The 25,384-nt window shown below is 46.9% G+C and overlaps 2 protein-coding genes across 4 annotated transcripts; both read right to left on the reverse strand.

Annotated features, from left to right (window-relative positions):
- Positions 1 to 271: 271 nt before the first annotated feature.
- Positions 272 to 7,053, reverse strand: LOC127592777 (phosphatidate phosphatase LPIN2-like). Of its 3 annotated transcripts, none has more exons than XM_052053686.1 (20): positions 6,815 to 7,053; positions 5,690 to 5,889; positions 5,300 to 5,395; positions 4,960 to 5,222; positions 4,790 to 4,897; positions 4,575 to 4,707; positions 4,182 to 4,443; positions 3,485 to 3,584; positions 3,041 to 3,282; positions 2,862 to 2,955; positions 2,717 to 2,786; positions 2,373 to 2,456; positions 2,193 to 2,272; positions 1,934 to 2,078; positions 1,721 to 1,869; positions 1,548 to 1,634; positions 1,320 to 1,472; positions 1,113 to 1,227; positions 935 to 1,038; positions 272 to 600 (listed from the first exon to the last, which is right to left on the reverse strand). In XM_052053686.1, exons 1-20 carry the CDS (start codon positions 6,891 to 6,893, stop codon positions 456 to 458), a joined length of 2,709 nt encoding a protein of 902 aa, XP_051909646.1. In that variant the 5' UTR covers positions 6,894 to 7,053; the 3' UTR covers positions 272 to 455. The 3 variants fall into 3 exon arrangements, with proteins under 3 accessions (XP_051909646.1, XP_051909647.1, XP_051909649.1); XM_052053687.1 differs by having other exon boundaries at positions 4,960 to 5,219; positions 6,815 to 7,052; XM_052053689.1 differs by having other exon boundaries at positions 5,690 to 5,893; positions 6,815 to 7,051.
- A 1,414-nt stretch (positions 7,054 to 8,467) lies between these two features.
- myom1b (myomesin 1b) lies at positions 8,468 to 24,584 on the reverse strand. Its single transcript, XM_052053751.1, has 40 exons — positions 24,465 to 24,584; positions 24,197 to 24,326; positions 23,148 to 23,267; positions 22,908 to 23,076; positions 21,707 to 21,864; positions 21,523 to 21,615; positions 21,168 to 21,256; positions 20,960 to 21,001; positions 20,697 to 20,711; positions 20,231 to 20,392; positions 20,000 to 20,161; positions 19,255 to 19,396; positions 18,904 to 19,103; positions 18,783 to 18,836; positions 18,587 to 18,711; positions 17,884 to 18,067; positions 17,623 to 17,797; positions 17,387 to 17,508; positions 15,377 to 15,829; positions 14,189 to 14,385; positions 14,004 to 14,130; positions 13,670 to 13,854; positions 13,446 to 13,560; positions 13,221 to 13,380; positions 13,037 to 13,143; positions 12,859 to 12,903; positions 12,637 to 12,773; positions 12,409 to 12,553; positions 12,238 to 12,297; positions 12,097 to 12,164; positions 11,907 to 12,020; positions 11,135 to 11,185; positions 10,778 to 10,865; positions 10,167 to 10,205; positions 9,973 to 10,078; positions 9,660 to 9,829; positions 9,546 to 9,582; positions 9,426 to 9,448; positions 9,129 to 9,184; positions 8,468 to 9,028 (listed from the first exon to the last, which is right to left on the reverse strand). The coding sequence occupies exons 2-40, from the start codon at positions 24,310 to 24,312 to the stop codon at positions 8,768 to 8,770; spliced, it is 4,872 nt and encodes a 1,623-aa protein (XP_051909711.1). The 5' UTR covers positions 24,313 to 24,326; positions 24,465 to 24,584; the 3' UTR covers positions 8,468 to 8,767.
- Positions 24,585 to 25,384: the final 800 nt, after the last annotated feature.

Consider the following 25,384-nt stretch of genomic DNA (forward strand, 5'->3'; position numbering starts at 1 on the left):
TGCAATCATTGGTGTGATTTTATGGTATATATTTTGAAATGTGATTTTTTTTTTAATTTAATCAACCACTTTTTCAGGAACATACCGGCAGTTCATTCTCAGTCGAAGCCAAATGAAAGCTTCATTTAGTTTCTGCAGTGACAACAGCGCTTCCTACCGCTCACAAAAGGCATTACAAGAGACTTTCCCTCGGTCCGGACATGATCAGTTAATATTACGCTATGTACACTCCGATTCGTTCTTAATAATAATGATATTAAAATAAAATATAATTTTTTTAATGAACATTTAAAAATAGCCACGTGATTTCCTCACACAAAGAAAGACTGTCCCTTTCACAGAAAGTAGTAGTCACATCCAATGTGTACGTCTCCTTGTAACCTGATCAATTCAGCAACCCAAATGAGTAATGCTAACAGGTGCTAATGCTAACAAAGTGATTGACGCATCCGTCGTCAAAGCAGCTCCTCCAAGCAGGCGTGCGTGACGGGCTGCCTCCAGTATGAGAAAGCGCTGAATTCGGGGCAGCAGAAGGCGGCGGCGTCCTGGCGGCTGCGCAATGGGAACACATGCTCTACCAGCTCGCCAAGGCGCGTGTACCTTACCGCCAACAGAGGAGACGAACACAACACGGAGTGATTCTCAAAAGTATGCTTCGTGAAGAATCGATAAAATGTTTCAACTGTGCGTCATGTTACAGTGACTCAAACTTTTTGTCTTTGAATCCAGTTTAATTTATTTGCCGAGTACAGTTCTGTTGTATTTCACTTGAAAGTACTTTTAGTGATGTTTAGATCATTTTATTTGACCTTTATGTCTCCATTGCTATGCTCGTATATTTTAATGTTGGTCATCATGGTAGTAATTGGAGAGCTAGGGATTTTTTTGGGGGGCGTGAGAAGTTTGAGAAGCACTTTTTGAAATGTGTACTCACGAAGTTTTGTTGCCTTTGGCTTGCTCCAGGATCAGCTCCCCCCTGGGGTTCACCGTGAAGATGCGGCAAGCCGAAACGCCCACATGCCGGTAAGCCAACGCGTCCTGGAAGGCCGTAGCAACTTGAAAGAACGCGGCGGGGATTTCACAAATTTAAAAAAAGCATAGCGGATACTCACGCTCTCTCTGTTGCCAAACGCGGCATAAAAGGGATGCGCGCCGGCGGAGAAAAGCTTCCTGATGTCCGACAGGCATTCCACCTTGAACTTCTCGGGTTTCTTCTCGATCATCTCTCTTAACAAATCCGGTAACTCATCAGGTCGGCATCTGACATCATCAAGTTGCAAAAGATGCGACGCCTAGCGGGAGATGTGCCATCTGTGTACCTGTGGAAGGCGGAGAACAGGCTGCTAGGCGCTAGCATGAGCGGCCCCCTGGGCAGCAGCGTGCCCCCGTCGTTGACTCTCTGCAGGTACCCCCGCGTCATGTCCGCCATGCCGATGGCTCGCGCCGAACAGTACAGGAACTTGTAACCGTTCCTGACACAAAACGGGAGCGAGTAAATGATTCCGGAGCACTTTTTGGGGCACAGGGGAAAGGGGGAGTGAACGTACTGGTGCACGGAGTGGTATAGCTTGGCGATTCCTTCGTGTGTCCAGTCTTTGCCGAGCTGAGGCAGGATATGACCGAACACGTCCGACCTGGCAAAAAAAAACCAAAACGCTTAGAAAAAAAAAGAGCAATAAAATAAATTGAAGGGGTACGAAGTAGAGGAGGACTGCGGTACTTGGTGATGGTGCCGTCGATGTCGGAGATGACCACCTGGTCGTTCCAGTCCCACAAGTAGATGGTACCCTGGCAGCGACACGTTCCCTGGTACTGAGTGGTGATGCTGAACGTCACGTCGTTGGGACCTTCCTTCAGCTTCAGACCCTCCTGCGTTCCACGCGGAGAAATTTAGAGGCTTTTTCATTTCAAGCTTGACGCGATCGGGTCTTACGATCTGCTCCGACGAGAGTCGCAGGGACTTTTTGTAGGCGGGGCCGCAGGCTTCCGTCCGCGAGCGCTCGCTTGGCGCCCGGCCGCCGATCACGCCGATGAGCTCTTTGGTTTCGTCGTCAGTTGACCATTCGGATGTTTTCTGTCTGAAGGGGGAGGGCCAAGCATCACTTGAAGGTTATTTTTCTGAAATGTTATCGAATGGGTGGCGACTTTGCAACCGTTGAGGACTACTCAACTTTTTGTTTCGAGCGACTCACTTTGCTTTAGCGCCCGTCTTGAGAGCCGAATTCTCATTGGTTAGACTCTCCTGTCGCTCCAGCTTGCTCTCTGTGGACGACTGAACGCAAAGCAGGTGTGCTGCACTCGTTCATTTGCATGATTATATAATCGTCATATATTTGCAATGCATAAAACAAATTCTGAAGACGTGTGATGACCTGCTTGACGCTGCTCTTACGCCAGAACCACCATCGCCCGGATTTCTTAGGCATTCTGTCCTTCACCCAGGCTTCTTCTGTGGCCTGCACGTGTGGAAAATCATTCACGTTATGGACACTCCACGGTCATGATACTTGGAAGCCTTCCGAAAATCTCGTTCGATCTGACAAATCGCTTCTGCAAAATGGCGTCAGGCATAAACAAATCTTGTTGGACTTTGGCAAAGGTCTTGACACTCGGGACAATCTCATGAGACTCGCATAACTCAAAATGGGCCGATCGCACACCGCTCTGGTGAATCTTGGGAGATTTGGTTAAACCCGAGGGACGCGGAGCAAATTACCTTCGGGAGGTTCTTCTGGAATGCCTGCATACTGAGGATGAGCGGCGCCGCCAGAGTCCAGTTGTAATATCTGTGTGAGAGATATAAGGAAATGATTATGACAGAGAAAGTGGACATCTCCATTTCAAGGAAGATGTCGCCTTACCTGTGTCCAATCCGAACCACCAAATTAGGATTATCGATCATCGCAGGGTTTTCCGCAAACTCATGATAGCTGATAATGCACTCCAGGAATTTCTCTGCATGAAATTGAACATTAAAAAATAAAATAAAATGGTTGTATTCTGTTATCATCCCACAGATGGCGCCAGTGCTGCCACTTACCACTGTTAATCTCCGAGTCATCGCCGCCGGCGCCGCCGCCACAGAGCGACAGCGTGACATCGGGCAGGTCGGCGGCCGAGTCGGAAAGACACTCGGCCCCGCTGTCGCCGAGACTCCCGCCGCCGCCGCCGCTACTGCTACTGCTGCTGCTGCTGCCCACCGACTGCGGCGACTGCGAACCTGAGTGACCCCCTCCGTTCACGGTCGTCTCCGTCCAGGGCCTCGCAACCTGGCTTGACTCGCTGGGGACACAGGTGGGCAGTTTTTTTTTCCCCTCAGACAAACAGACGTGAATCATCCTGGCTTGACTCGTTGCTCTTTCCTCTTAACTCATTCAGTACCAGCCAATTCTGGACCAAGTCTGAAAAGACGTTTAAATACGTCTTTGGGAGTGAATGAGTTAAATGAGATGAAACATGTTAGCCTGTAAGAAGGTACTTTTACCTCTTGGGGAAATAGAGAGCGATGACATCGGGTTCAAGTGCATTCAGGTCATCCAGGTAGATGTCTTCTGGTCCCTGATGTTGACTCCTCTTTCTCACGCCTCAGTAAAGGGGAAGCGGCGGTGTTGTGAGAAAAGAATGACTTGGGACTTTTTCATTTCCTATTCTTATTCTCGTGTACGCCACATCCTTCCTGTGCTTGGTTTGTCTTTCTTACATCAATTTGTTATGAGAGATGTAAAGCAGATGGGTGTGTGTGAGAGTTGTGGTGATAAAAAAAAATCTTGTTCGACTTTGGCAAATGTCGTGAGACCTTATGATGAATCTTGCGAGAATCTCATGAAACTACAGATTCTGCGGATCTCATGAGATTTCTCGGAGAGATTACGATTTTTTTTTTCTGGTCAAATTTTCTTGTGAAAAATTTCAGATTCATTTTAAGAGTCTCTGGGAAATCTCACGAGAGTTCCACAAATCTACTGACATTCCGGAAAATCTGGTGAGATTTCGACAAATCTCACGAGCCTTTGGCGCAACTCACGGAACGCTGGCTAATTTTGTGCGACTGGAGTAAATCACGGGAAAGTTCATCTTAGCTCATGAGACACTTTGGCTGCTCCTGAGAGACGACGGCGAATCTCATGCGAACCTGGTAAATCCTGTGAGATTTCGGCAACGCTTAGGAGACGTCTGCTTACCTTGTCTCTTCACAGCAATCTCTGCTAATTTGCTATCGGACTCTCTGCGCTTGGGTGGTGAAGATGTCCACCTGGTCGTGTGAGCACCTTTCCCACCGAGCTCAGTTATTTTTGGGTCGGCGTTCTGGGCTTGAGGTTTAACAACGCTGCAGAGAGGATCTTCGTCTGGCTCCTCCAGGCCGGAGATGACCCGGAAATGTGTACTTTCTGAGGGGGTGATGTTCAGCATCTTTGGTCTGGATCGCTCCCTTTTTTTGGTCACCTGTTTGAAAAAAAAATTCTGTGGGATTCTGACAAATCTCTCTTGCTAGACTTTGGCAAATTTCAAAATAATCCCCCCTCTTCAGTAATCGGCATTGTTTGTGTTAGCAACAAACGTTTATTGGTCCCTACTCTGGTGGATTCCGGGAACTCGCCCCAGCTCCACTGCATGTGGGCGTCGGCCCGGAGTGCGCTCTCTGCCGTCTTCACCATGAGCTCTGAGTCGCTGTTAGGCGATGCCGGATCAACCTCAGACATCGTGCTACTGCAATGGCAGGAGAGCAAAGAGTGACCCAACCGGTTTCTCTTTGTGTCCGCCATCTTGGAAAGAACTCCGGAGGACTCACTTCATGGAGGGGGACCAGTCGCCATCAGAGAAAGGGTAGCTGTCCCACTCAAGGCTGGAGGCGGGGGAAGATCGGAAATGTCCCTCCGCATTGTCCCTTGTGGATACTCTGAAAAAGAATGCTATCGTAATTGTTGTCATTTGTGTTGCTGGTTTGGAGATGTGACTCACTCGATGCGATGCGAGGATATCTCCTCATCTGAGCTAAGCCCAGGCAGCTCTAGCTCGCCCACTACTGGTTGACTGTGCGCCTCCTTGCGGGGCTCGACCTTGTGCTTCCGTCTCCGTTTTTTCTTCTTCTTCCCCGCCGCGTTGGGTCCCTCTTCAGAGCCTTTGAGGGGACGACATTTCCCACCTTCGGGTTCTTGGTTCTTGATAAGGGCATCATCCATGGGGATGGGTGAGGTCACCAGGTGGGCTGGGACCATCTCCTGCTAGCAAGGAAATTTAGTCATTGTTGTTTTTTTGGGGGGGGGGGGCTGATGCGGCGGGTCTTAAATGTGTCACTTACATCGTATTGTTCTGTCTCCTGGACAAAAAAAGCCTCACCATTGTCTCCAAGCTTCATGTGCAATTCCACCGCTTCTCCATTTATTTCTATGTCTATCTGCAGGATCATAAATACAAATTAGTTGGACTCTCTGGAGACTTCTGCAAATCTATGTCGGCGAACCTCCTTGGGCTTCTGAAACTTTTTCAAGTTTTGTGAGATTCAAGGGAATCTTGTGAGACTTTTGAAAATCTTATGAGACTTTGGGCGTCTCTCGCTCGACTCTGACAAATCTCATCAGACTTCACCATCTCCCGGGCAACCGTTTAAAATCTCGTTCAACTTCATCAAAGCTACTGTAGCATATCTTGTGAGACTTTCCGAAAAATTTTATGAGAGACTTGCACTCACCACTTTCTCTCTGGAGCGCAGCACTCCCAATTTTCCAAAGCGTACGTGGAAGGGGGAACACTGAAAGGATCCGTCGGGCTGGCGCACCACCACCACGTCGATGCAGCCTGACAGCGTGGCCTGATTGATGCCTTTGTATAGCTCCTTGACTGTCACCAGAACCTGGCCCGCCAACTGGCCCATGTAGTTCATGTTGATGGCTGACTGCCACATACATACCAACACACGTCTGTCAGCTTTATGAACTCTGCCGTTGAGTTCCATTTGGACCAAACATGAGAACCGGATTTGGGGGGTTACTGTAGGTGCCCTCTGTCAGAGGTTTCAATAAACAACAACAAAAAACCTTGGTCAACAACACAAACCTGAACATGACACCCGGTGGGGCGAGCGAGACGCTAAGTAGTGTTAATCCTGTTTAGCAGATTATTTGGCAAATCTAGCTTTCCCTAGCCCACGTGCCGTCCATCCAAGCAGCCGCACACGTGGACCTCTGAGAGAAATTTCCCCAAATTGAAATGAAAAATGATGTATCATGCATCAGACAAAATACACACACACACGCGCACACACAGTGCAATACTAAACTCACACTAACTAAAAGGGAACATTATTTAATATACATACTGTAGACAGCTCTGGAAAAGCAAAATAATAAAGTGCCTGGTAAGTGTAAAATATGTGTACTGAATGGTTATTAAAATATATATATTAATAACAGGTTAAATAACATTGAAATGTGTCACAGTGTGAAAAAAAACAAAAAAAAAACATCTACTGGAGTGGTGAGGGCTCAAACTATGAGGCGTTCAGGGGCACAATTTTTCTCTCGGATTTGACATAACATTGTTCCGTTTTTCTTTCTTTTTCATTTTGATATCTTTTTGGGCGACATACTGAAAGAATACGGTCGGATGTTCATACTGACATTAAGCCAACACGAATGTCGCCCAACAGAACGTTTGCATAGGTAGAAAATTGTCAAACTTGACTCTCAGGAGCCACACAAAGCTTCCAAAATTACGTCAGGCATTTCGAGTCGCGTTGATGACTACGCGGACGAACATGTGCAATGTTTTTGTTTTTTGTTTTTGTATTTTTTAATGCGATATTCCATTTTCCCACCTGTGTCTGAGGACCACCTGCCGCCGCCTTCTCGTCCCCCTCGGGCTCTTTTCAAATTCTTCTCAATCCCCGACAGCATCGAACTCAGCACGTGACACAAGGGCTGTGGTGACGTCAACTCAGACCTGCAAACGATCTATTAAGCCTCAATCGATCTCTTACAGGTTTTCGGGTCTCGCTGTGGATTATGGGTAAAGGACTCACTCTAGCTAGAAACTTTCCCCTCAGAACTGTTCTGAAGCAGAGTAAAAAATGTTTTTTTGTTTTAAAATATATGCCCTTTCATAGTCCTTTTCACACACTGCCCTCTGCTGGGACACAACATTTAATATTTTGTATTTTTTTTACTGCCAGTTTCGAGGAAAAGTAAACAACAAATATCTCCCATGGACTTTGTTAAGTTCCCATTTCCCACTTCTTGGTTGAATCGCTCTATCTATTTATCTAATTTAAGTTGTAGGATTGGAATTTTATTCAAAATGCCGCATTGAAGGAAATACTATTGACCAATGCACAGTATTTTCTATTCTTTTTGATTTATTGTGTCTGTTAGGGCATCAGTGTAATGCTTTTGTTTGACGTATGTTAAATTGCCTGTTCAAAGACGTTATTGAAAAAGTTATTCAACGCTTAACAAGTTAAAGAAGATTTAACTTGCGATGTGAGGATTCGACACTTTAAATTGAATGCAATGCAAGGAGAAAGTTAGTCAAATGCAACTACTGGATGTGTATGGAGCACCTGGAATGAATTCTTTTTTTATTTTATTAGAGTGGTGAACAAACAATCCATCCAAACCATATACGAAAGTGAAATTGTATATTTGATATATAATATATCTTCAGATGAAGCACTTGATTTAGCGGTGCTTTGTGATATGAGTGCAATTTGCACCGTGGTCACACTTCTTACTCAAAACACTTTTGTGCTATTTTATCCTGAAATTCAGGCTGAATTTCTTTGTTCATCAACATCTCTTGAACAGTGACTTCTTCTTCTTCTGGCTTCTTTGTCAAGTTGTCCATCTTTTCTGCTGCCGCTGCGGATTCTGTAAAAGGGAGGAAGATGTTTTGATGGAAAATGTCATATGGCTCCCATGGTCACCTTCCTACCTTTCGTCATCCCCGTGATGGCCGTCTTCATTTTTTCCTCGAGAGTGTTGGCACCAAACACCACGTTACCCTCAACGTCGGTCAAGTACGAGGTCACGCCCAGATCGGGCGTTCCCTCAGTCACTTCCAGCTAAAGACAACATTACGTAGCACCAGCGGCCAAAACTCAATCAGTGGAAAGAAATCATCAGCCCGACACCAATTTTGTTCATCAACACCGTCGAAAGTGGACAGTCTCAAGGACCCTAAAGGCGTGATCAAACAGAAAGTTGTCCATTGTGGGTTGGAGCTGAAATCTCAGGAAAATTAAATGGAAAAGTGGCCTGAAAATTTAAAAAAAAATTGCCATCATAACTGGAATGCGTGAACAAGTTACAAGTCAGAAATTGAACAGGAAGTTGGCTGAGCTAGTATTTGGAGGAGGTTTTTTGTGTCCATGCGGGTGGTGGGTGCTGTTCTACAGGAATCGAGAGTGGGAGTGAAGGGCGTGGATGGTGAAAAGGTGGAGGCGAGTTCACGAAAGAGGCAGACAACACACACATGAGTTTGAAGAGGAAGTACATGCTTGTTTTTTTTTTTGTTTTTATTGTAAGTAGTGTTGTTGCGAAACAGTGACGGGGAAGGTGACAACCGTCGCCGTGGTAACCGGTGATCTTCACATTGGTACAGGCACAGTGGATGTTGACGATCACATTTAGAGTCGAGCACAACACAACAATCTGGTGGATGTGTGATCAATCCATATCTGTCTAGATATCAATGTAACATTTTTGTTGCCGTTTTTTTTTTTTTTTTTTTCCCTCTCGCCAGGTACCCACATACAGCAGGAGATTTACTTGGTTCATTTTTTGCAGGTGGCCACGTCTTCGGGGATAAAGACACTTACGGTGAATTCAGCTCTCTCGGTGCCGTACTTGTTCTTGACCAGGATGCTGTACTTGCCCGTGTCGACCGTACTGACCGCCGTGATGGTGAAGCTGGCGAACTTTCCCGACTCGAAGCGCAGGATGCAGTGCTCGTTCGAGGTCAGCTCCTTGTCGTTCTTCAACCACGTCACCTGCGGCAGCGGCTCGCCCGAGATGTTGCAGGTCAGATTGAGTGCCTGCCACGGAGGGTTGAAGGGGAGGAGGTGAATTTCGGGGGTGGGAGGTCGGGTCATTGGATTCGCACCATGTGAGGAATTGGTGATGCGCTTGACTCACTTTGCCCTCCTGGATGGTGACCACGTCCGGAAGGCCTCCTGCCACTCGGGCGCGATCTGAACAGTCAAACACGCAACTCTATGCAATGAAACTTGATGGATGCATGAGAGAATGAATGGATCATGGATGGATGAGTGACAGTTGAATGATTCCGCGACAGGTTGATAAATGATAGAATATATAAATGGTGGAGGAATGGACGAATGGCCTTATAAATGATGCGTGAGTACAAATTTGGATGAACAAGGCACGGGTGAATGAATAGATGAAATACAGGTGATCACATTCGCCACTTACTTTTTTCTGCAATAGCATCCGCTCTGAAGAAAAAAAATGAAACAAGTCAATCAAATGTTTTCCTCCTCTTAAGCAGTGTCCAAGTGGGGGGGATCACAACAATGATGACACCCTACTCACTTGAGTCTCTTGAATTCGGCCAAAGCGTCCTCATACGCTGCAAAAGAGGAAGCGGACACCGGTGAGAGGAGGAACAAGCTGAGTCAAAAAAAAAAATCAGGAAGCCAAAGCAACCTTGACCCGACAGCTCCACGGTTCTCCTCAGGCCGCCTTTGCCGTCGTTGATGTTGAACTCGATGGCGTACTTGCCCATATCCTTCTCGGTGGGCTCGCTGATTTGCAGCCACAACTGATCGCCCACCACGCCACTCTTCAGGCGCTCCGAGAAGGCGATGGCTGAGTCTCTGGTGGGGTTGCCAATATCAAGGGTTTGCATCCAGATTTGTCATCGTGAGCAAGAGAGCGAAATATGACAAAGCGAGCCATCGTGACACCCGCACGCTATTGTCGGCACACTTGGCTTTGAAGTGTTCTTGGGCCAACCCACTTGTAATGCCACGTGACCGGCAGCAGGTCATTGTAGTAGTTGACAAAAGTGTAGAGACGTATGCCTTGATCCGTGCTGGTGATCTTCAGCGGCGTGGACGAGTTAGCTGCAAAAAGCCAAATAACAATCGGAGCGGTTCATTTGAGTCACTGCAAATGGCCGGAATGGGGGGCGGGGGGGTGTTTCCATCTCACCGATATAGTTGAAGACTTCGTTCATCAGGTCTTTGAAAGCTGGGAGGGGAAAAAAAGTTGAATGATGAGTATCGAAATTAGATTACTAGTACGGGGAAAGAACAATATCATAATGAAAGTATTTCAGTAGTATAATGTAGTAGTATTAGCTTCTTATGGGTTATTAGTTTCCGCAAGATAATGTTTTTTTCTGTCTTCAGTAAGCTAATCGACTTACAAAGTTTAGCGGTTATAAACATATTCTATGTCAATTAGCTTACGGCTAACAAGTATTGACTTTTTGATAACAGAAAGCTAGCATGGAGTAGCTTATTAGCGTCAGTCGGGTAACATGTATTAGCTTCTTGCTAACTTGAGACAATAATGTTGTGTAGTAACTTATCAGTTAACTTGTTGCTTCAGCCAGGTCACATCTATTAGCTTATTAGCTAAGGGCTAACTTTAACCGTTGGGCGTGGTAATAATGCGTTGTTAGATTTTGGGAAAAGTATTTAAAATAACTATCTCTAATTGTTCTGATCTCCTGTTTCCATGCGAGCATTGAATTCCAGATTGATGATTGTGTAAGAAATGCTACTAAATTGTTACAACAACAAAAACGACTTCCATACATTGGTCGGTCAGGTTTAACTTGGACGTGTCTTTGCCTCGGTCATCCCTCAGGACTGTCTCATACACGCCGGCGTCCTTCTTTGAAATCTGGCAAGAAAATGCATCATGGGTATAACGCCGCAGAAAATCTGCAATATCATCACAAAGTCTTTTTTTTTTTTAAACAGTAGAAAACATTGCAATGAGTGTTGCGTGCAAAAAAATGAGTGTTATTTGCAGTAAACTAAAAAAAAAGTCAAAATAAGCAAGCAAACATGTTTCAACTGAAAAGAATGATGAACAAAAGCATAATAATTAGCAAGCAAGCGTGCAAAAAAACAAAACAAAACAAAAAAAAAACAGCAAGTGACCCCAACTTTAAGCATTCTCCCGATATGCTCGTCTGCAGATTCGGCGGGTAGGTCGGGCTGCAGTGGGAAAATAATGTGACAGCAGCTTTATTGGCACGGGCATTATTGTGGCGTGCGATGGGGCGAGCGAACATGAGGCATCAAATGGGAAAGGAGAGAGACAGAGAACACAGATCATGGCAATGATATTGACATTCAAAAAAGGACTTGCGACATGAACACACTCAAATGATGACGTAGTTTATGCATAAGCAATGGATGGTAATGATTCAGTTTATTAAATATTACATGAATAACTCAGATTTTTGACATGGCATTTAAAAAACATAAAATAAAATCTATATTTTTGGGCATATATAAGTGGTTGAGTGACTAAACTATATATTGTATCTACTCCTTATAGGCACTTTCGTCACGACTAAAAATCAATGTATGAGCTTTTTATTACAGCAATTGTAATGCTGCCGTTAGGCCGAAAGTTCCACTGTCAAAATTTGGTAATTTTTTTTTTATTATTATTGATTGTTGAGAATGGCTGCCGTTCTTTGACAATGCAAAGTTTATGGATAAACAAACGTGTCGTTTTTGGTGGTCTCCTGAAAAGTGAGGACTTTGGCGGGACTGGGATTCAGCCCACTGCCAGCGATAAAACAAAGTTCGTGAACAAAACATTTCTCAACATATTCGTGTTTGAGCCAGACGTCATTTCGAAATGGAATCAGGGAACGGTAACAATATTTATCAATTTTATATGAAGCCGATTTCATCGCCGTCTTACCTGAGCTATCTCCAGTTTGAGGACTCCCTCGGTGAAGCCCAGTTTTTCATCCGCCTTGATCTCCCGTCCGTCCTTGTACCACAGAGCCGACGTCTCTTTCTTAATGTTTCCCACCTTGAATGCAACACAACAGTGTCATATAAAAATACAGAGCTAATTATTCAAAGAAATCCAGCTAGATAAGCGTCACCTTGCACTTGAGTACCACACAGCATTCTGGAGTGACCTCGTAGCCCAAATACTCAATAAAGTGAGGACCTGGAACATATAAAATGGTGGAAATGAAAAAGCTGACAATTGAAACCAAAGATAGAATTTTATGTCGGCAAACCTTGCTTCCTGGACCATTCTTTCCTCTGGAACTCGGATTCCTTCTGCAGATCCTTGAACACTGAAAAAGCAAAAGCACAGGTTGCGTCTGCGCGCTTTTCTGCCCTCTAGTGGTTACGACGTAAAGTGGAAGGATCGCTTTCGATTTGATTTCACGCTGAGGGCCACCTACCGTCTCCGATGAGTACCAGGCTGGACTGATTGGTGGCTTTTCCGTCCTTCATCTGGAAGGTGAAGGTGCCTTCATCCTCGGGCATCAGCGATTCCATGGTCATCTCAACCACGCCCGTGTTCTTGTCAATATTCATCTTGTATTTCTGACAAGAAAGGTGTTACAGAGGCCTTTAAAAGAGACGTTACGGAGCAGGAGGAGGATTTGTCTACCGTCCAGCCCGCCGACCTCGCCCTGGGTCACAACGTTGTCGTTGAACACGTAGTCCACGTTGACGTTGGGCGAAATCTGCTCGGCCTGCAGCCAGAAGCGAACTTTGCCCTTCTCCAGCATCTCCACAGCCAAACCCGACTTGAGGGGAATCGCTAACGAGGACAGAAGACCAAGGCGGGGAAAGTAATTCACTTGAATGACTTCTACTCAGACATTGTGCTGCGGGGGGCTACTCACTGGGGAACTTGTGATCACGGCTCATCTCCAGCAGCCTCTTCATCTCTGTCATACACAAAAGAAAAGTCATGTTAGGAGAATTGTACATTACAAGGAAAACGAGAATGAAATGTCATGACAGGAAGAGTGAGTGCACTATAAGAGATTTTTTTTTTTTCGTAGAACACCACCTTCCTACCTTCGGGTGAGATGGTGTAGCTGGATGAATCTCCGTCTGTGTGCGTGACCAGGCACGAATAAATACCCGTGTCTTCCTCTCCGGGTGAGTTGAACGTGGCTTTGGACCTGAAAGAAAAAAAAAATCCTACTCATCATCCGCGCAAGGGGCCGTTCTTTGCTGAGTCCATTCGTGAAAGCCTGACTTGTTCCCTTTGGTCTCCACGGTCAAGCGTGACGCCGATTCGTCCATGTCCTCGTAATTCTTGGACCAGACAAATTTGGAGTCGGAGGTCATGTTGGCGCATTCAAAGTTGAGAGAGATGACGCCGTCGTCGTCCACGTCCACCGAGATCTCCTTGGTGCCTGCGACGCCACGCCAGATGATCCTGAACGTCACGCCGTCACCACTCGTCACGTCGGTTCCCTACCTGGTTTGGTCACTGCTTGGACCGGTTCGGAGATGTCCGAGCTCTTCCCCACGCCGGCCTGATTCTGAGCGTGAACGCGGAATATGTACGACTCTTGCTCCTTCAGATTCTTCACCTGCCGAACCGAGAAGAGCAATGTTTTTTTGTTTTTTTTTGTCTCCGGCAATGAGGAAGAGACGATTTGAAGTTTCACAAAGCTTCATGACTATCATCTCTCCAAACACCTTGATGAAGGTGTTCCCCGTGGCCTTGGTGTTGACTCCTCTCCAGGCTTCCTCCGGGGCTTCCGCCTCTTTCATGTCCACGTAGAAGCCGTTGACAGGATCGCGCCCTTGATACACCGGAGCTTTCCACAGCAACACCATGGAGTCGCCTCGCACCTCTCGCAGCTCGAGATCGTGAGGAGGCCCTAGGATCCAATGAAGGTAAAAAGAAAAAGAAACTAGCATTTTTTGGGTTGGAATGTTAACGTGAAAAAAGTTAGCGGAATGAAGAATTACGATCACAGCGTTATGCTTTTTCTTGCGCGGACGCTTGTTCGTGCGTGGATCTTCGCACCTGGAACAGCAATGGTCCATTCCTCACACAGGAACGTGTCGCTGGGAAGCGACGGGATCCCGACGCCAGCGATGTTGGCCGCCCGAACCTGGAACTGGTACTTCCTGTTCTCCTTCAGGTCAGTCACCTGCCCACACAAAAAGTCAGAAAATCAGAAAATTCACCGAGTCGATTTTGGGACTCACCCTGTAGGCACGTTCGCTGATCGCTTTGATATTGGCCTCGTGCCACTTTCCCTCCACGCCGTCCACGACCTCGCGGTAGTCCACGAAATATCCGGTAATGTCGGCCCCGCCGATGAAGGCCGGCTGCTTCCACGCCAGCACCATGGAGTCGCGTACGCACTCCAGCACGCTGATGCCGTAAGGTGGTGCAGGCGATGCTGATGTGAGACACACAAACTCAAGTCAGCCTAGCTAAGAAATCGTCCATTGTTTTTCAGTCTTTCGGTTATGCTAACGTTTTTCTGTCTTTGTGTAAAGATGTAACCTTTTGAACAGCTTTAAAAAGAAAATCATCTTCGTGCTGTGACAGGCTAACCTGGGCGAAGCTAAGGCAGCTCTATGGAGTAAATCACTTCTTTCCTGTGTTTTTGGGAAGACAAATTGACTGCGCAGCTAATAGTAGCAGCTAATGATAAAAGTCATAGGAGATAATTCTGTATTTGAGCAGCACAATAACTTCAGACAGAGACAGTCAAAACATTCCGCGCTGCTTTCGAATGCTTGGCTAAGCTAGGTGAGCTGTTATGTAAAATTCCAAACATCCTTTTGTTCAGACTAATAGTGGCTAATGGTGATTGCTAATTACTAGTTTCGCACCACATTTACTCCTACACATTGACATAGCCAAACATTTATTTGTGCTATCGTGCGCTAGGCCAAGATAAGTTGATACTACATTCATTTCTGAGCAGGTTATGCCTAAAAGAGGTTGCAGTTGGTTACTGGCAGCGTGTGATAATCTGACATCCATGTGGTGGTGGTGGGGGGGAAGCGGGGGTGCCTAAGGATCTTAGGGGCAACATGACAATGTGCCACCTCGAGTGGAAAGCCAGCATGGCATCTAAGCGTGGCTGCTTGGGAGTTAGTCCTTCGGTTGTGGTTTCACCGTACTTACCTGTCTGGGGAATGCCACAGGAGTGCGCCACCTACTGGGCATTTGCAGTGTTGTGAAATAGAAGGAAGGTTTCAGTGTGCATATTTTAATGGAGGATTTATTTTTCTGCCGACTTTTTACTTGAAATCCATTTTGCATTGCTGAAATGTGATTCAGAGAAGTTTTAAGATCTTCCCCATCCATTGCTTTATTTAAGAGATTTTTTTTTGTGGGGGCATTGTTTTTTGCGCTTCCCGTCCTTATCTAGTGCTCACCTTCAGCCCCTGCGTCTGGCCTCGCCGTCTCCCGGTTAGCAGAAGCATCTACTGACAAACCGCATGCCCGCTCAGCCCCAGGGGGCCGCTCGGCTGTCTTTTCAGCCGGCCCCTCGGCGCGAGGTGAGCCTAAGTGCACTGCTACGTCAGTACGTGCTTCACACAGCGAGCCCGGCGGTGGCTCAGAGGGCACCCCGTTAACCTCACTCGGCCCCAGGCCGCTTCTCTCTGACCCTTGGTTTTTGTTGTCCAAGGGGCCGGAGTTAGCTGCCACCGCCGCTGCCCCGGACTCCCGCTGGGGGAGCTCGGGGTTGGCCTGGGCTTTGTTTTTTGTGTCAGCGGGGAGCTGGACAGTGTCATGCGGGCCCGTCCAGTGTGGCCTGTGCGCGGTTAGTCGGCCCTGGTTACCCCCCGGCCCCGTCTCCGGCAACACACCATGAGCGATGCCGCCCCCTACAGGAGTTATCAGAGAGAATCAAGAAAGACTGTTTTTAAACTCAAGCAAAAAACAAATACAGTTGTAATTAAAAGCATGAAGAAAAAAACTAAACGATGTCTTCATCTGACTGGCAGGGACAATGAAGCCGAGACAAGTGACATCCATGTGAGGACATGATGAAAACATGCAGACAAATACACAACAGTAATCCCCCCACATTTCTGCGATTCACTCTTGACAAATTCACCTACTCGGATATTTTTCTTTGGACCTGATTATCGGCTGGTTGCTGAAAGAAAAAAAAAATCACCTATTTGTGTTTTTGCTACACTTTATTAAACGTCCTAGGATGCCACATGGTGGAATCCAAATCCTGAGTCGTAGAAAAGTAGTACATTGATCTCAAGGTAATATGTTAACATGTCAGCTAAGATTTGGAGCTAAATTTAATCTGGTTTTGTTAGCAGAAGAAGCTACAAAAGAGTCTTACAGTGCATATATTGTAAATCAAATCATCTGTCAGCCATTTTTTGGATTAAGTTTGAAATGATACTAAACCGTTTTGACATCATAATTTGTGGTATATTTCGGTTCAACTATTGTTAATTATATCAATTTTTTTTCTCTATTTGCGGCGGGGATTTACTGTACTCAAATGCCGATGTATTTCCCATTGACACCGGTTTTGTGTCCTTTCACTGAATTTGACCATTTCCCGTGTTGCCAGGGAGAAATGCATTGGCATTATTGCAATAAATATGCTTCACATATGGAAAAGACACATGCCAAGTTACAGTTAAAGGCTAAAAATGTTAGTTTTGAGGCTAAAGAGGCTTACAAGGGGTCTTGCCGGGCACGTACGACAGCATACGGGATACCAAAAGGATAACGAAAGTTATTTAGCGATTCACATGAAAGAATTTGGTTGATCTTATTTAATTAAAGAATGTATTTAATGACTGTCGGCAACGAAACAATAGCATAAAATGCAGGAATTAATGAGTTTGCTCGAAAGTCTTTTTGTCTCTAGTTTGGGCAAACTGCTGCACCGCACCCTTGAAAGCCCCTCATTGGTATGATTGAGACTTTTGCACGTCAATGAGAAAAACATTCAAACAAAGCGTGGTTAGTTGCCTGGTTTTTATGGGGGTCCGTGCGCTGGTACCTTGAACACTGGGGAGTGGTTTGCCGACACGTCGCGTGCCCAGAACGGAGGGAGGAAATGGGGGAGTAGGGAAGGGGAAGGATGTTTTGTGATTCATGGGCTGGTTTGTAACCACCGCTGAGTTGGATCACACTGACCCAAATTAGAGGAAGTCTACAAAGTCCTGACCCGCCTCAGGCTGTGCAGGTTGGTTTGGTTTGGTTGGGTGGATGTAGGTGGAGCGGAGCAGACAATAAACGGTGACATGGCGGCAGAGTGCAACCACGGTGGAGTGGAACAGTGTGGGAGTGCGAGATGGCTCAAGAGAACACTGGTGATCAGATGTCACATCTTGTATGTCACTTAAACTAGACCATAAACATCCATTCGGTTTCTTCCAAGATATCCGAGTGGTGGTTTTCCTCACCAATCGCAGCCTTCACCTCCACCGGCTCTGATTCCGGAGAGAACTCACTGAGTCCTGCGGCGTTCACAGCCCTCACCCTGAACACGTACTTCTCTCCCGTCGTCAGACCGTGGCAGATAAACCTAAAACATGTACCGGGTAGTTATTATTGTCCTCGTGTCCCAGGAAGATCGTTTTGTCTAATGTGTGTGTGCGCCACTTGAATAAAAGCATTTCCACTAGATGTTAAGGTTTACCTGGTCACGTTGACGGGTTTGTTGTTGCATGGCTCCCAGGTGTTGCTGCCCACAATGCTCGCTTCGATGTAGTAGCCCACCAACTCCTTGGCATCATGGGATGCTTCCCAGGATACCACCACGGATGTGTCTGTGTTCCTTGTGGGGACAACTTTGCTCGGAGCAGACGGAGTATCTACAGATTCCAACATTTTCCCGTGTCACGGCCAAGAATGGCCATCTAAGGATTTGTGTGTGTGTGTGACCGGGGCATTTTCTGACCAAGCTTGTCGCCAACCGTGGTGGCCTCAGTTGGGTCGGAAGGCTCGCCGACGCCGGCGGCGTTGCAGCAGCGGACGCGGAAGCAGTAGGACTTGCCCTCGGCCAGGTCAAACAGCGCGAAACGAGGCGACCTCACCGGGATTTCAGTGTTCACCCTCTGCCAGCTGTCTGTGCCCGAGACACACTGAGGGGACGGGGAAGGAGTCAATGACAACGTCGTCTTTTCATCTCCAAGGGGCAGTCTTCATAGAGGTTGACCCTGCCTTACCTAACCTATTTGTTCCCTGCCTCGTTCTGATGTCCTAACTTTGGGGTTGGTACCTCAGAGGGTAACCCTAGACACACTGCAGTCACTTGTGACGAACAGGGGATGTGGATGTCTTGAATCGCTTGAACTGACCCAAATCAGAGTCACTAAATCACTCATTTAACTCATTCAGTACCAGCCAATTCTAGACCGAGTCTGAAAAGACGTTTAAAAACGTCTTTGGGAGTGAATGAGTTTTAAGGATTTAAACTTAATTAAAAAAAGACCCAACTTGTCTGTGACTTGAACTACAGGACTTGACAAGACCTCTGCTTTGTTGTTGAACAAACACGGCAAATCAACATGCAAGGTTTGCAACTCAACGATAAAGAGACCCAACAACACAAAACTGACCACACTCACTGGATCATAACTGCGTCATTTTTTTCCGATTACCTTTTCCACATAGTACATGACACCTTCCAGGCCTTTCTCGCCAGGTGGCTTCCAGCTGAGTACTAAGTAGTTCTTGGTTGCTTCCGTCACTTGCAGTTCTCGTGGTCTGCCAGGAACAATACCCTCTGTCAAAACAATCATGAGTCATAAGGAATCAACATTGTCAAAAATCCCTTTTTTGGTTGATCTTACAAACCTGCAGGTTCCTCCTCTGTGACAATGATCTGGCCGGTCCAAGGAGCCGAGGTACCTGACGACAAGATTGTGAGGATTCTGTTGAGTCGTTGCCGTTTCAAAGAATCCTCGAAGCGCGGTACCTCTCATGCGGGCGCGATCAGCCGGGTCCATGGCGGCCACGGGTTCAGACACTCGTGACGGACGGCTCATGCCGCTCTTATTGACGGCACGCACACGGAAGATATAGGAGCGGCCTTCAACCAATCCGGTGACCGGGAATCGGGCAAACTTAATGGGAGTGTCATTGCACTGGATCCAGTGTGTTGTCCCGACCTCGCACCTGTACAAATTGCAAGGTAGAGATCAGGACTGATGTTGGCATCAGATTTTGTGAGATCACATAGGAAATCAGAGTTAAAATGACGCTCGGTGTCAGAATTAAGGCTAAGGTCAGAGTTCGGGTTCGGATCAGTATTTTATTGTGATCTAACCTGTCCACAAAATAACCCAGGATGGAGTTGCCGCCATCGACGGCCGGCTGCTTCCAGGAGACAATGATGTAGTCCTTGTTGGCATCCAGGCAGCACACATCCAGCGGAGCCCCCGGAGCTCCTTCCACTTCGGCATCAGCATCTTGGACAAAGCGCAAAGGTCAGTTACCCGGCTCGTAGCTTTGGAATCATCGACCAATAGTTAACGTCGGTTTCAAAGACTAAAATAGAGGAATGACGAATAAAATACTAGGCAGTCCTTTTTTCCCCTCCAGCCTGATATTCAAATTATTGTATTATCTGATCGGACCGTTCCATATCTGAGGCCGCTTAGAATAGCACGACCGAAGACAACGGTGACAGTGGCTGATGAGTGTTCTGGTGTTCCCACCAGGCGCCACCTGGGACAGATTGGAAATGTCAGATGGTTTCCAAGGGGCGGCCTGCCATGATAAGCTTCTGCAGCCTCTTTTTCCATGGTGTGGCGTCTCGACTGTTGAGTTTTAAAAGCAACAGCTCATACCGAAAGACATGGATTGTTGACCATGCCGCAGGTCATGTTGTGACTTGGATTCCGTGGGACAGAGTTGGCACAGCTACTTTTGATAAAGTTTGCCTGTAGTAAGACATTCTCGCTTGTCAAAGATGGCGTATGTTAACAATCGCTCTGTGTGCGCCTCACAGACAAAACACAATTCTTCCTCTTCATAACCCGATAATGCTAATGTTTCAAATTTGAGCTCACCTCTCACAAAAACGTAAGCCGAGTAGGTTTTGTATCCGGACTTGGTGGTGACGCGCAGAGTGTAGAGTCCTTCGTCCTCTTTGTTCAGGTGCGTGAGGGTCAACGTGGCTCTGTCGCCGCTCCAGTGCATGTGATTCCACTTGGATGGTGACAGCAGAACGCCTGTATCGAGGAGACATTGACGAAAGTAAATGGAAGTCACCAAAAAGAGTCGGGCTGAAATGTACTTACCGTCTCTGTACCACTGCACCTCGGGCTGGTAGCGATTTAAGACAGGGTAGATGATGACCGTGCACCCCAAGCTCATGGTTTCGCCCTCCCTGCCGAAGGACACCCCGAAGTTGTCGACGATGTGGGTCTGGAAGGTGATGCCGTACTCGGACACGGGACCATCTAAAGGAAAACCGGTCAAAAGTGACGTTTCTAAAAGCTACTTGGTGAATAGACTCGGTGTGGTCATGCGCAAAACTAGTGAGGCAACACAAACCAAGGATGATGACTGGTGATAAATCTCCACATCAAAACCACGAATGGCGTTGGTTAATCTTAATCCGAAAACCAGATGAATAATAGACGCTGCTTATGTCTAGTAAATCGAATGGAACTACTGATGGGTTAAAATAATCACGGTGACCGTGCACACGTAAAGGGTGGCTACATGATGTTAGCCACACCAGACCCATGTTGACCCAGTTACCTTTTACACCAGACCCTGCAGCAGCAGCAGTAGCAGGGAAACAATGAAATCAAGTAAATAACAACAAAACAAAACAAAAAAAAATACACTGCATTGTCATTTTATGTATACTTCATTTTCATGATTACATTTTGGATTTTTTGCAGTTAATAGAACACTGCTCCCATCTTTCCTCTCAGTTACAATTGGCTCTTTCTTCCACTTCTATGAAATACAGTCGAACAAATCAAAATCAAACAGCCACATATTGAGTTCATACGTACGTCTCGGAGCCGGCAGAAACGTGTCCACTTCCCCTTTGAACCCTGAGTGATGACAGCAGTTACTATGTTTATGTTGCATTTGAAACACAATCCTGTGCTTTGCCATATGTCGAGGGCCGCATGCCAGACAAAAAAGGCCCCTAATCACAACGGCATCCCAACACTGTGATGTCGAATTATCTTGTTTTAGGGGTTGGCCGTGACTTACTTTTTACGACAACCGAGGCGAAGGCCGACACCTCCCCCTTGACGTTCATGGCCGAGACGCGATACTGGGCCGTGTCCTCGAAATCGCAGCTGGAATGAAGAGAACGTCAGGTTGCCCGGCGCTGGTAATGCACACATTCTGTCGTACCCTGAACTCCCCCCGCCCCCCACCCACCTCCGCCATGTCAATAATACCAAGGATGTGAATACTGCTGCTATAAATAAACACAGGTGGTGATGTCATCCACACCAAATGCTGACCACGATAGCACCGGCCACTTCATTAGGCTACAAGTGTGTGTTGTTATCACGAAGCGACTCCTGTGTAGTGTACCTGAGTTCCAAGCGGCACCTACCTGTTGATCTCCAGTGAGTGCACACTGTATTTGCTCTCGATTTTGTACTTGCTAGCGTTGGCGAGAGGGTCGATGGCCACATTATTTTTGTACCTTGTACCGGAGGAAGAGGCAAGAACTTAGAAATTTCAGAGGGTTCAAACGAGTGGCGATGAAAGTCAGCGGGATGTTGAGCGTCTCCTACCAGACGACTCCGGGGTCGGGCCAGCCGCTGACGGTACAGTGCAGCCTCACGCATTGCTTCTCCCAGACGGTGTGTGAGCGAGGCTTGATGATGAATTCCGGGACGTGCATCAGGCTGTCTTCGTTCATGCGCTTGAAGTGTTCATTGTGCTCGTAGAGCTGCAAAAAAAAATAAAAGAACGAGCCATTGAATCCCACCAAAAAGAATGACCTGTCATGACGTGACGCGCCTTATCGGCCTTTACTCGACTTAGTGACCTGTTATTGGCGCCACGTTAGAATCAAAGTACCTCACCGATGTTGCACTTTCCAAAAAAGAAGGGATTTCCATATATATATATATATATATATATATATATATTTTTTTTTTTGAGAGGGCGGGGGGTAAACATTTGGTACGGCTCCCAAAGGGTACAATACGGGTTTAGGACACAAAGTGTCAACTCCATAAACAAACACAGTGGAGCTCAGCCTCTGCCTTGGAGACGTCATGGCTTGGCGAGATCATTTTAGCAGTATGTCAGAATCATGCTTCAAACCATTCAATCTGTTTCTGCATCATTTATGTCCGAAAAAGCAGACCAACTTCACTAGCCTGACACTCCAAACAAGCACATTGGAGCTCAGCCTTTGGCTAGCGGATGTTATGACGATAGCAATGTCCTTTTTGGCAGGATACGAGTGTCAAAATTGAAACTTTTCAAACTAATGTGCTTCCTGTCATGTAGAATTGATTTCATACCAAACTGTTATTTTATTTATTATTACTATTTTTTTTCATACCTTTTTTGCATACTGTTGAGCCCCAAACGTCCTACGAACAGCTAGGCCCTCCCTAAACTCAACACAAAAGCATCCGTGGGATAAACGTGGAGCTTACTTGGAGAACGCCTGAGGAATTTGTCGCCCTGTGGCATGTCTGGCCCGGACAAACAAATCCTGTCCAGCGGGGGTCCCGTTACCAAGCTTAATGAATGGCTGCATAACGCAGGGACACTAATGTTACCCTTGCGGGTCGGCTACATTATCACCAATACCGATTTAGCACGGTGTCATAGTGGTTAGCGCATCTGCCTCAGTTATGCTGTTCAGGGTTCGAATCTTGCCTTCCTCTATGGAGTTACATGTTCTTTGGGTACTCGGATTTCCTCCCGCATTGCAAGTCCACACACGCTAGCTTCACACCCAAAGTTCCCACTGACCGTTTTATTAAAGGAGATCCGTTGGGCCGACTCGCGCATGGCCTCCTTTCTGGCGATCTGCTCCGAGCGCTCCATCTCAAGGCCGCTGGTGAACCTATCGCAGCGCTCCATGTAGGCGGCAGTGTCCCGCAGTCTGGTCTGATCCGAATATCCCTCCGCAAACTCTTGACTTGAAGTGCGACAATTGGTGGTGAGCACCCGTGCTTACAACTTCTCCAGATTCAAAGCCGAACACGGTACCTGGTCCTGAACATGGGCACCACGTAGCCGATGATTTGGTTCTCACGGTCCACAGCCAAGTAGGAGGGCTTGGTTCTCTTGGGCAGCGGGTCCAGTCCGGGTTGCGACAACCAGTCAAGGCTGAAGCATAAGGGATGCGCTTTAGCAATGTACCTGGACAAGGTGCAATCTATAGTGTCGTTAAATTAGTAGATATTCTTCACCGGATATGGTGCAACCTTCGGTTTCGTAAGTCCTCATCTTCGTATTTGATTTCCGATTTTTCAGTTTTTGTCCAATTCTGCATGACTAGAATAAGTTTCCAGATTCCTGTTTCCGTATTGTCTATCCCTTTATTGTCTTTTCTATTAAATGCGTAACTGAAGGTTGAATCAGTCATGGGTGAGTTAACCTGTGAAGCTAACCTAGCTAGCTAGTAATCATCTTTTGGAGCTCCCTCTGTGGTACTAAAGCTACATTCAAAAGTAAAAGGCTCCAAATATTGAAAACCACAAATTCCCGACCACCAATTCATTTCTAGTGAGTGTTAGAAAGCTACAGCCATCACGTCCGAAACAGTCAGCATATCGCCATGACGTAGCACCTGGTCGCTGCATCGTTAGCTCCCCTTTCTTCACCCCGGGGACTTGGTGCGGCGCCCGGGCGAAAGATCAGGTGGCGCTAACAAACCTAAACCGCTTGAGCTGTTTACATGCTCCGAGAAAGTGTATTTAAAGATGTCCGACATGCTGCCGCGGCTTGGATTGCCATGTAGGCTGTCAGTAAGATACATCCTTCATGGGCCGAGACCTCAAAGTTTAACACGGAAAATGTTTGGAGCCACGGGGATTCCGCTTCACGACAGCGATGATGCGTTGTGATTTAAGGAGATGTTAGCAAAAATGATGCAAATGAACTCTGCATGCATGAAGTCAACAGGAAGCAATGCTCAGGTGTGGTCCAAATGGAATGGAATGGCGATGATCCCAAGTGAGGATGGAGCCCCATTGGCAAACAACGTTAAGAGGGGAGGAGACCACGGGGATGGGGCGGGGGCTCCTGTCTCTTACCCCCTGGTTCTGGTGCCGCCACTGGTCCCGGCCGAGTACCTGCCGGCCAACTGGTAGCGGTAGCCCCTGTCGTAGCTGCGCTGGTGCTTGCGGTAGAACGGTACCGAGGCAGACATGCTTGCGGGTGCCTGCGGATTTTGTTCTGCTGGGTTAGCGTTCGAGAGTTTCTCGCATGTTCCTCCATGCCGAACATGTCTTATTAATCGAGCAGTCCGCTCGTATTCAGGCAACTTGTCACATGCTGCACCTTTCCAACCAGAAACTCACCTTTTTTGTCCTTGGGACAGTTGCCACTTACCGCCCCCTGGAGGTCACTTGCTCAGGGCAATTCCAGAATCAAGCAGGTAGGAAGTCAGGAAGGTACAACAGGGACTGTAGGTGACCAAGACTGCGGTGCGCTCAGCCAAAATAATACTCGGCCGCCCCACAAACACGCCGGTCAGTCTGTCCCAGCGGCAGCTGCAGCCTTTTAAGGCCTGGGTAGGGGTAAATATAGCATGGGCAGGCGGGGGTGATGATTGGGAGGTTGCAGGTCGTCGACCAATAAGCAATAAATGGCTGCGAAGCAGGTGAATACCAGCGTTTGATTTAAAGCGCATCATTATCCGTCAACCTAGATTAACTACAACGGAAAACATCGTCCACATGTCTGGCTGTTGTTTTTACAAATTATTGCTCAATCAGCTGATCACAACTCAACTGATTGAGTTGTGAAAGCACTATATAAATAATGATGTATTGTATAATTTAAACTGTTGAAAATGCTTTGCGTTCGTTGATGGTGCAATGTTGAACAAACTATTTTTGGGGTCTCCTGAAAAAAAGAGATGGTTTGGCAGTTGTGAGTATTACGCCCGATGCCAGTGAGATGTTACCCCAGCTTTTAAAATTGCCATTATCACTGTAAGAAGCTGTAAAATGAGGGGATCATGACTGGTACACGGTAGCGTACCTGCTTATTTTTTGCCAGCTTGTTGTAACTTTGGTTTGTTGTTGTGTGCAGCTGTTGTAAACATGTGAAGCTACAATGTGCCTGCCTGACTGCCACCTCCCCCAGGGAGCATTTTCTATCTTTCGCTTGAGCTTAGAGCACATAAGCACAACAGCCGCCTCTAAGTTTAGCCGCTGCCAAGGCTATTGTTACTCATCATTGTCACTCTCTCTGAGTCTCTTTAGGTCAATGCTCTG

Source organism: Hippocampus zosterae, chromosome 20 (assembly GCF_025434085.1).
Source record: "Hippocampus zosterae strain Florida chromosome 20, ASM2543408v3, whole genome shotgun sequence".
Taxonomy (NCBI): Eukaryota; Metazoa; Chordata; class Actinopteri; order Syngnathiformes; family Syngnathidae; genus Hippocampus; species Hippocampus zosterae.